Source organism: Phaseolus vulgaris, chromosome 4 (assembly GCF_000499845.2).
Source record: "Phaseolus vulgaris cultivar G19833 chromosome 4, P. vulgaris v2.0, whole genome shotgun sequence".
NCBI lineage: Eukaryota > Viridiplantae > Streptophyta > Magnoliopsida > Fabales > Fabaceae > Phaseolus > Phaseolus vulgaris.
In genome coordinates this window covers 7,794,472-7,805,323 of record NC_023756.2, presented here as the reverse complement: position 1 = coordinate 7,805,323, position 10,852 = coordinate 7,794,472, and the positions used below count along the sequence as shown (strand labels likewise).

The 10,852-nt window shown below is 29.9% G+C and overlaps 1 protein-coding gene and 1 long non-coding RNA gene across 4 annotated transcripts; both read left to right on the top strand.

Annotated features, from left to right (window-relative positions):
• Positions 1–1,600: 1,600 nt before the first annotated feature.
• LOC137837140 (F-box protein SKIP14-like) lies at positions 1,601–5,571 on the top strand. 3 transcript variants are annotated; one of them, XR_011085371.1, is made up of 3 exons: positions 1,601–3,041; positions 4,006–5,019; positions 5,103–5,571. XR_011085371.1 is itself a non-coding variant. In XM_068646012.1 (3 exons), exons 2-3 carry the CDS (start codon positions 2,103–2,105, stop codon positions 4,561–4,563), a joined length of 1,497 nt encoding a protein of 498 aa, XP_068502113.1. In that variant the 5' UTR covers positions 1,606–1,700; positions 1,930–2,102; the 3' UTR covers positions 4,564–5,571. The 3 variants fall into 3 exon arrangements, 2 of the variants coding, with proteins under 2 accessions (XP_068502111.1, XP_068502113.1); XM_068646012.1 differs by having other exon boundaries at positions 1,606–1,700; positions 1,930–3,041; positions 4,006–5,571; XM_068646010.1 differs by having other exon boundaries at positions 4,006–5,571.
• A 3,292-nt stretch (positions 5,572–8,863) lies between these two features.
• Positions 8,864–10,852, top strand: LOC137836410 (uncharacterized). Its single transcript, XR_011085258.1, has 2 exons — positions 8,864–9,093; positions 10,522–10,852. It is a non-coding gene; the product is annotated as an uncharacterized lncRNA (long non-coding RNA).

Below are 10,852 nucleotides of genomic sequence, written 5' to 3'. Positions count from 1 at the left end.
GAGAGTCATCTACTTCATATCCTCTCACACCTCACACTTACCACTAGAAACTTAAAAATGAAAAATATATATTAAATCTTTACTCAACTTTTGTTTAAAATATTAACATTGTATGTGTTCCAAACTACATACTATTAGAAAGAAAAGTATATATATATATATATATATATATATATATATATATATATATATATATATTTATATATATCACATGCATGTTTTTATGTTGCACTAAAGTTGTTAGCATTTAATTGGAAACAAATTTATGCCTTATAAATTAGAGGAGCAAAGTTGTAATGCTAGAAAGAAAATTAAGTTTAGTCTTTTATATGAAATTCACAAATCTTATTATTATTAACTTTGATACTAGTAATTATGTAGTTTAATTTAATTAGTAGATTTAGTTTATGGTTTGTTTGAAGAGTTTAAAAATTAATTTTAATCTTTAATTTTAATTGTAAATAATATTTTAAAAATTAATTAATAAATAAAAAAATGACATATTTTAAATGTAAAAAGTATTGATTTACTAAGTAATCAGTTATATAGTATATTTATGTGATAGAGAGTGCATTAAATTCACTTTGTTGCATTGAAGAAAAATAGAGAATCACATCCATTTCCTTTTCTATCCTAAACAAAGTCAAAGTGAAGAGATGTATGTCAATGTACAAGTTTGTTTATATTATTTATAAAATATTTATGTAAAGGGTTGATAACATAATTAGTTTAGATAATCTAATATATTTAACATCATTTTAATTATATATTTAATTTAAAAAAGTAATAATCTTTTAAAATATATTACTTCATTATAAAAGTTAATTAAATTTAGGGTTACTCATTTTTTGTGAAGAAGAAATGCATGTGTTGATAAGTTGGTTACTTTAGGATTTATTCATAGAAAAACTTTTCATTGGTATAATAGGTATTCCATCTGTTTGTTCTTAAAATTCTTTATGAATATGTATAGTCTACCTATTTATCGTTTTTGTTAACATATGAGTTTTGGTTTACTCTACAGTATTTTTGTATTTTCTTTCTTTTTCTCTTTTTAATAATACTTTCTTCCATGTGTGATGACAAATGATTATTGTTACTTGAGGTGTCAGTCTAACTGAAATCTTAAGTTGCATAGTGATGCCTAACATGAAAGCTTTTATTTAAAAAAAAAGTTAATTACTTTATAATTATTTATTTTTCAAATTTAGTTTATACTTCTTCTTAAAATACAAAAAGGAGATTTTTATTGTTATTGGTTATATTAGATAATAAATTTTAATATTTTTATTCACCTTAATTGCATAAATTATAAATTTCTTATTTATTTTTCAGTTTATTCTTTTCAATCAAAATAATGATACATTTTTTTTCCTTTTCTTTACTCTGAATTCGCTAACGATATTTATTCGCTAACAATATTTATTCTCATTCTGAACATATTTCTTTGGAATATTTTATTTGAAAATACAAGTATATCTTTAGTGAGAAACAAACTTAACAACTATGGATTCTGTTTTTTTAACGTTTGAAATGTTCCAAGGTTGTACTAGAAAAAGCAAAAAAAAACCTTTATAAAGATAATATCAAAGAATCTGTTAACTTAATCTCCTCCATTTGTTGAGGAGAGTAGGAATCTGATCCTTGCCTCCTTGTTGACTGTCTCAATCTCTGTCCTCTTTCTTGAAATGGCAAAAAAAGTAGCGTAATTTCTCTCTTCTTCTATTGCTCTCTCTCTCCTTTTTTTCTTGGCTATTACAAACCCTGATTTTCCAAATCACATTGTCTCTTCTTTTTCTGCCAAACATGCTTCTGCCTAACATTGTTATATTCCTGATCCCTTTGGTTCATACTCCTCTTGGTCTTTTTTCTCATTCTTCCTGATTCCTTTCATGAAAATCTTCCCTTTTTTGTTTGTTTTTTCTGCAGTCATCAATTTGGGCTTTGATGGTGCGTGTTTTTATGATTCCTTTCAACTCAATTGAGAAAAAGAGAGAGGAATTAGGCATTGTAGATTGATGGGGTTGGTATTTTGAGTCTCGGTTATTCTTTGTTGCAGGGGTTGTGTTTTATTGTTACAGTGACTGCTAAAAGGAAAAGCAATGGCTTTTGATTCTTCTAAAGAATCTAGATTTTTGATTCCGCAAGAGAAGAATTTGTGCCCCTCAAATGGGTCGGTGTTGGATGACCATTTGATCGACAGTTGTGGTTGTTTTGGCAGTTCTTGTTGTCTGTGTTGTTTCAACGGTAATTTAGAAGGAGAGACATGTTTTGATTTGGATTATGTAAAGGGAGTTGTTGATGATGATGAGGAGGAGGAGGATGATGATGATGTTCTTGATCGGTTGCCAGTGGACCCTTTTGAACTAGATATAGAATCTACATTGGCAGCATTCTCAGATTGGATTGAGGATATTGAATGGGATTTCCGACCAGAGGATGTAGAGTTTGGGGTGGGTGAAACACATGAAATGCGTGGTGATCGTGATCATCTTCACTTTTTAGGTCTGAGTTGGGCTTGGAATGGCCCTGAGAATTTGCAACCTCAGGGGGTTAGTTCTAGGGAGAATGAGATGTCTGTTTCAGGTGATATTTTCAAAACGTATCAAAATTTTGATGGGGTATTTGGTGGGGGCATTGTTGCTGAGGGAAGTGCAGGGGGGGTTCTGACGGTTAAGCATGATGACAATTTGGTTTTAAGCACTGAAGCAGTGCAAAACGGCACCAAAATTGAATGTGATGCTGAAAGAGGTGATCCACATGATGCTTTATTTTTTGTGTTGGGTTATCTAGGTGTGCAGGACCTTCTCTCTGTTGAACGGGTCTGCAGATCATTGCGTGATGCTGTTAAAGGTGATCCTTTGTTATGGAGAACTGTGCAAATTAATCAGCAATTGAACGAAAAGATTACGGATGATACACTTGTAAAGTTAACCAACAGAGCTCAAGGTACCCTTCAATGCCTGATCCTGGTGAACTGTTTATGGATCACTGATAGTGGTCTGCGAAGTGTCTTACAAAGCAACACTGGATTGATTAAGGTTAGTATTTGTAACATCATCGAAAACATAACATGTGCACATATAATTTATTACTTGTTGACGATGCTTAAAACAAACATTGTAACCCTGTTTTGCAATGCCTGCCACTATTGTAGTATCATTGGAATCATTTGTCTGCAATTTCCCATAAAATCAAGGTCCACGACAAAAGTGACTTACACCTCCTTTTAAAACCTTGCTTGAAGCTAACCCTACATCACTACCTTGCAGATTTGGTGTTGTTTTTACTTAAGAACTTATGCTAACCTGTTGAATCTTGTTTAGTTATTTTAACTTTTCTTATACATAAAAACTTTCTCAAAAATATATCTTTTTGGAACTATGGATTTTTCAAGTTGGTGCCTTGTATATTTTAGATTTCATGCTGGCAGTATTTTGTATTATTTGTTGTAAATATATAATGATGTCAATGTACAATATCTTATGCCCTGGCCAATAAAAGCTAAGCTTTATTTTAATGTTTTCTTACATCTTTGTAAGAAACATAAATTTTGAGGGGAACAATTGATGCATATATAACAATTTTATTCTGCTAGGAATCAAATTCTTCTATTGTGATTTGGCCTCCTAGCCTACATCACACAATATTAGGAATCAAACTCCATGACAGTGATTCTGAAACTAATTGTTTATCACTAGGCCAAGACGCAAAGTGTTGTAGTCAGAGCGTTATAATTTGATTGTTACTTAACTCACATTGTTGCACATGCAATAATAAAGATGAATGTGCTCTACCATGCAAATGTACTCTTCAGCTGCTGGTCTGTAATCAGAAGTGAATTGATGTAAAGCAGCCTACCATTTCATTTGCATGTTTATGATAAAACATATTGTTGTCTATGTACATGATGTTTTGATAGCTTAATTTATATTGAAATGACATATTGTAGATATGTATGTGTATGTTTTGAAACTAACAAATTTGCGTACGTATCTTTTTCAGCTTAGTGTCCCAGATTGTATTAGAATCACAATGGAGGGCATCTTATTCAACCTCAGGGCTCTTAAGTCATCTGGAAAATCTGGTATAAAGCATTTACGAATTGGTGGGCTTGCTGGTATGTGTCATGTGACTGACCAGCAGTTTGAAGAGTTAAAGGAATTACTGGATGCTGGCAAGCATTTGCAACAGAGAGAACAGAAGCCGCAATTCTACTGTAGAGAGTATTCACATATCTTATGTGATGATGGCCGTCAAATTGACATAGATGTGTGTCCAAAATGTAAGAAAGTGAGACCTATTTATGATTGTCCTGCTGAGAGTTGTCAGCAGAAGCATCTGGCTGCTCAGCTCTGTAGAGGTTGCACTGTATGCATAACACGTTGCGTTCACTGTGGAAGATGCATTAAGGACATTTATGAAGAGACATTTTGTTTGGACTCTCTTTGTTTGAATTGTTTGGATCAGTTCCTGCATTATCCAGGGAAAGGGGAAAAAGAAGGTGCAGAATGTACTATTATTAGGGAGAGGACCATGTATCAGTTTTGTCTCTATGGCTAGTGTCTGACATTCATGATCTTTTGACAAGACATTGGACCAGAATCTACACATTTGGCTCTGGTTTTCTCTGTGCAAAGTTGAGGTGAGTGTGTGCACTATATCATTCGGTTGGGGAAGTATTGTAATTCCTCAATAGCTGAGCAGTTGCATATCACAGAACTAATTTTTCTTAAACAGTGATAAGGAACAAGAAAAAAGAGTTATGGAGGGGAAAGTTAATTCAGATTGAATTTGAAAAACAGCAAAGTTAAAAAAAATACTCAGTGTCGTATGTAGGTGGATCAAAGGAAAAGGAGGGGGAACTCTCATGTCCAAGAGAAGTTTCATGATGTGATGCCTTCTGTGGTGAAATTGTTGTCCAAGTTTATTGAAGTGAAGCAGATGCAGATTTTGCATATATGCAGATTTTTTATTCAAAGCTGGGGTGAAAGACTCAGTTATTCTTGATTCAACAATGTGAGCTTATATGCAGATTTTTTATTCAATGCTGTGGTGAAAGACTCAGTTTTTTTGATTCAACTATGTGAGCTTGTATGCAGATTTTTCCTAACATGAGTGGCTTTGTGGCATGGTGTCACCACCAAACTGTAGTGAAAATGGTGATGCTAAAGAAGGGCAAGTGCTGGTACTTGCCATGGATCTTTTATCTGGATTTGTTTCATGGAAGAAAAGGCCATTTTTTGTTAGTGTACTATGCTGCTTGTAACAAACCATCATCTTAGAGAGAAGAAACTACAATGTCAAGCAGAGTGATCTGGCATAACTGGGGTTCTGAGAGAAATTGAAGGTTCTCCTGCAGCTTTGAATGCTGAAGCAATAAATTCAACCATTGCCCTGCATGCAATGAGTCAGTTGTTTCAATGATGAAACCCTTCAATAAAAGAGTACCTTTTCCTCATTTTTTTGAATCAATGTAACTTCCAGTTTCTGGAAATTGAGAAATTATCATTGTTGGTAGAAACAATTGATTTTATGAAAAAGAAAAGAGGAAGAGAAATTCCAAATTTATTAGTGGTTACCATTTCCTGCATTGCCTATTTATTTTTATTTGGTTTTCTTTGCTAAATTGATTTTTCACATAAGCTCCTTGTCTTTTACCTTCGTATAAATGTCTTTTGCTATATCTAAGACAATTTTTTTCATAATAGAAAAGTTTGAATACATTTTAGTAAAATTTGTTTTACTTCTTGAAAATTTACAAAATTTAATCTCCAAAAATATTTTCTTTATCATATTGACTTTTTTTTAGTTGATTCTTCAAATATTTTTAGATTCTTTTTTAAAAAATTTGGAAATTTTTATCATCCAAATATATATGTTTTCCATTAATAAAGCATTTGTAATATATCTTTGTATTATTTTAGACTTATTTGATCTGCATCATATATTAATAGCATCATATATTGATAGAATGATTTTGACTTGTTTTAATGAGTCTTATTGAGTGTGTTTGGCAAGCTAGTACATTAGTTTATTGGATTAAAAGTATTTGGTAAAACTAACCATAAGTTAGTTGATAAATGTAAAATGACATAAAAAGAATATAATTATATAAGTTTTATTTTATAAATAAAGTTTATGTTTCTAGAAAAAAAAAATATTATTATGTAATTATAATGTTATTTAAAAAAATAATCAAATTTATACTAAATATTTTAGGATTTCTCTTCTTTTATAAAATTTTTTTACTATTTTTTATGTGGAGAATATTTAAATTGGTTCATCTAATAAGTATTAATTAATTTATTTTTTTTTGGACCTTCTTGGTGTCCTTTTGAAATCGGTTCATCTTAAACTTTCCAAATTAGATTTGGACCTTCTTGGTGTCCTTGAAAATGTTAAGAGAGTCATAGTCCTACACTCATTTTGTTTTAAGAAATTATTACTATCATTAGTAAATAATTTTTTTATTGATAACAAATATATATATATATAAGCAACAATTTACAAAATTTTCATTTTTATTTGTTCACAACTGCACATAACAAATTCATCTTGTTTTAAGAAATTATTACTATTATTATTAGTAAATAAGTTTTTTTTTATTGATAACAAATATATATATATATATATATATATATATAAACAACAATTTACAAAATTTTCATTCAAATTTGTTCACAACTGAACATAACAAATTCATCTGAGAGCAAACCTAAATCAGCATTCAAAACAAAGAATACAAACAAACTCTATTCTAAAATCCTATTATATGTGTTTCACCCATACAACATAACTAGTAATGTCTACATAATCTAACTCAATATGTATTACACTTTGCCAATCATAAATCATCATTAAGAATCCAAATTTTTGATAATTTCTTACACTTTATTTTTTTTATATTTTGTTTATTGGTTTAACTGAACTTTAAACTTACTATTTTATCTTAATATATCATAAAAAATAATTTAATTAATAAAAATTTAAAGAAAAGAAAATAAGCATATGAAGGATTGAAAACTAAATCAAAATTATAAATTTTTAAAAATCTGAGACTAAAATCAGAAAAAAAAAATTAGAAAGACCAAAATTGCATATAAAAGGTAAAAAAGATATAAAATTATACAAGAATTACTATTAACAAAATTAAAACAACTCAGGACAGAAACAAAAGTATATATATTGGGACCTATAATGGGTTTTATACCGTCTTCTTTCGATCCAAGCCCATTACAAAGAAGTGATTCCTTTTTCGGGTTTTGTCGCTGAAGTTTTAGGCCTTTTCTTTCTGCGTTCCTACGTTTTCCTTCCTGCACCCCACAATTTTCTAAACTTCCAAATTGGCTTTGATCTTTTATTTGAAAAGGGGCACCATGGTTACCAGAAATCGGGATCTAGGAGTGTGCTACAGATTCATCAATCCAGAAATGAATCATTTTTTTTTCGGATGAGGGGATGTTCTGGAAGCAATTTTTGCAAAAATTATTGATTTTTGGATTGTTGAATCCGAAAACCTAATTTTGTTACTGATTGGTGGATCTAGAATGTTTTTTTTTTGAATTATGGATTTCTGAATTCGGAATGCATATTTATGTTATGGATTGGTGGATTCGGAATGCTTTTTTTGAGTGATGGGTTTTTTAATATGAAATGCATATTTTGAATTACGGGTTGGTGGATCCGAAATTTTATCAGAAATGTCAATCCAAAATTTTTCCAGATTCCATAATCCAGAATATAAAAAAAATAAATACATTTCAAGTGCATTTTAGAGTTTAAAAAAAACAATAGAAACACTTTAGTTTTTGTATAATATTGTGGAGTACAATAAGAAAAATGTAGGGGTGCAAAAAGAAACTAACTGCCGAAGTTTTTTGACAAATTTCTCCTACACCGTACTAATTTCAACTTGCACTCTATCAGTTTTCAAAAATTTTATACAATTAAAAAATCAAAATCTTATTTTGGAAAAGTAAATCCAGAATGCAAAAAATATATTTTAAAAAAGAAAACTAAAAATACAAATTCTTGAAATGCATTTCGAAAAAGAATTTCTGAAATTTGAAAATGTGTTAGTGAAAATTTAAATCCAAAAATGTATTTCTAAAAAAGGTTTGAAAGTATTTTTTTATCCACATTCATTTAATGTTACTTTTATCAATTGGCAGGAACATGTAGGAAGAATTTGTCAATATTTTTTCTTATTATACCCAATCAATTCTAACCTCCATTATTTTAATCTTTTAAATTGTAGAATTGTCCATAATTTTAAAATTAGTAATTTGGAATTTAAAAATATATTTCTAAAATCAAAATCTGAAATAGATTTTTTACATTTCAAAAATAAAATTAGAAAAAAAATTGTATTATGAAAAAAAAAATCCAAAATCCAAAATAATAAATTATTTTTAAATACTTTTAAAAAGGATTTTGAAAAGCAAAATCTGAAAACATATATAAAGAAAGAAACTTCAAAAACAAAAAAACATATTCTAAAAAAATATTCCAAAAAGGTATGGTGAAACTTAAATCTAAAATTGTATTCTAGAATATCAAATTTAAAATACATTCTATTTAAAAATGAAATTAGATATTTTTATTAGTAGATTTACACTTTCAAAAAATTTACTCACTCTACAACTCATTTTATTGTTTTTATATTTAATATCTTAATTTATATTTTATTTAAATTACTTAATTTAATATATCATTATTTACAATTGTTATAAGGATGTGAAATGAAAATAGTGGTGTAAAAGCTTCTTTTTCCTTTTGTATTATTTCACTTGGTTAATATGTTGCATGTTGAAATGTATTGGTTACACAGTAAAAAAGCCGTCACTGAATATTCTGAACTGAGCCACGCGCATTTATGGAAGTTTTCAGAGTTCAGCGCGTGTCTTAGCATAAAAGGAACGGCGGCGGAAACCACCGTTCAACGCCGGTGACACCGATCTTATTGCACTGTATTCTTCAAATCGTAAGGCCTCACTTCACCGGTTGATCTTCTCATGGACTATTGTCTCTTAACAGAAAACGGTTTTGTTCTTGTTTAAGCCAGTGAAGAAGTGTAATTGTTAGATAAGTGTAAGTACTGGATAACTATTAGGTATTTCTTTTGTTTGTTTATATTTTTAATTTTTATGACAATGTTTGTTTCATTCTTTTTTTTTTTCTTAATTTTTTAAATTGCGTTTAGTTAAACTCTTTTCGAGCCTTTCTGGAAACTGTGTGATTTATAGTGATGTGTTTGCGTTTTTCCTGTAGTGTTGGAATTTGCATTCTTTTATAGTTAACTTGACAAACATGTATAAACTGGTAAATTGAATGTGTTGATATTCGTTTGTAAGTTGATTATAGAACCATATATATTCTTTTTTTCTGCTTCTGAATGCAAGTGTATCATGAGTAGAATGTGGTTGAAGTCCTCAATATTTTTTATGCAGTTGGTCTTTTCCTATGCTTTAAAAACGAGGACTCTTGTGCTCGCATTTTATACTTGGTGAATTTCATTCTTTTTGTGGAACTTATTGTACTGGGTTGATGGACAAAACTCATCACATTATAAGAATTTCAGAGACAAAAATCACTGTTTTTTTAAATATTAAGAAGAATTTGACATCAAATTGAGGGACCTGAACAAATCTTGCCCTATTATTGTATGTTTTAGGTCCTTCAGTTTTTTGTCGCAATTGTTCTTTGTTCCAATAATTTGAAAAAATATCTCTCATTTTTTTGTACTTGGTGAATTTTATTCCTTTTGGTCACAATTGGTCTTAGTTTCTATAATTTAAAAACATCTCTCTTATACTAGTATTTTTTGTATACTTGTGAATTTCATTCCTTTTATGAAACTTCGTCCACAGGAGCAATGGACAAAATTCTTCAATTATGAAAAATACTAAAATCTAAATCACTGTGTTTAAAGTATGATGATTAAGACCAACTTTGACCTGAAATTGAGGGACCTAAATTACATTTTATTCAATTAATAATGAACAGCATGTTTGATGTGTTACTTTTTGAGAAATAAGTGTTTATTCTCTTTATAGTTAGGAAAGACAAGCAATTATTCCTCTCTGAATCAAACACACTAAGATGATATCATTAAACAGTCATGCCTTTGGATAGAATATAGATATTGCTGATGTATTCATGCCCACTGATTTTTCGTTGATTTCCTTCAAAATGCACAAAAAATTTAATGTTCTGGGGTGTGGAGTTGGGAAAGGAGAGGAATGATGCAATTATAAATGCAGCCTGTTAGTTACTTCCACTCTTTAAGCCCCTTTGATCGATGATCTTTATTTTATTAAACACTTTTGGAGAAATTTTATACGGGAAGTAGAAGTTCAGATTATGTGTTGTATACTTTCTGCATCTTCTTTATAAAGTAGGTATCTGAACTCTAAGCAATCAAGGTGTTGAATTCAAGTTGTGAGAGAACTACTATTCATACTGAATTTTTCTATATAGTTATGTTCCTCCCTGAAGTGAAATAAATTTGTCTTTCAGAAGAAAGTCATGGCAGTGAACCATGCCAGATCTATAAGCCACTGGTAAAGCAAAGGAAGGAAAGGGGGTGGAGCACACCCAAGGCATCAACTCTTAGCAAAGAAGTCAAGTCAATAACTGGGCAAGGATCAAGGAGAATAACTCTGTGAAGGCAAAGAACTGATTGGTCTAAAAGAGAAACTAGGGGGATGTGTGGTTGAAATGACAGTCTGGAGTTTTTCGATTTCTTTTTATTTCTTGTTGTTCTCAGTCTTCTGGGATTCCCCTCAGTAATTGGCTTGTATGCAAATCATTAAACGGAACAAAAGCCAAAGAGTTGCATGATTTTGCA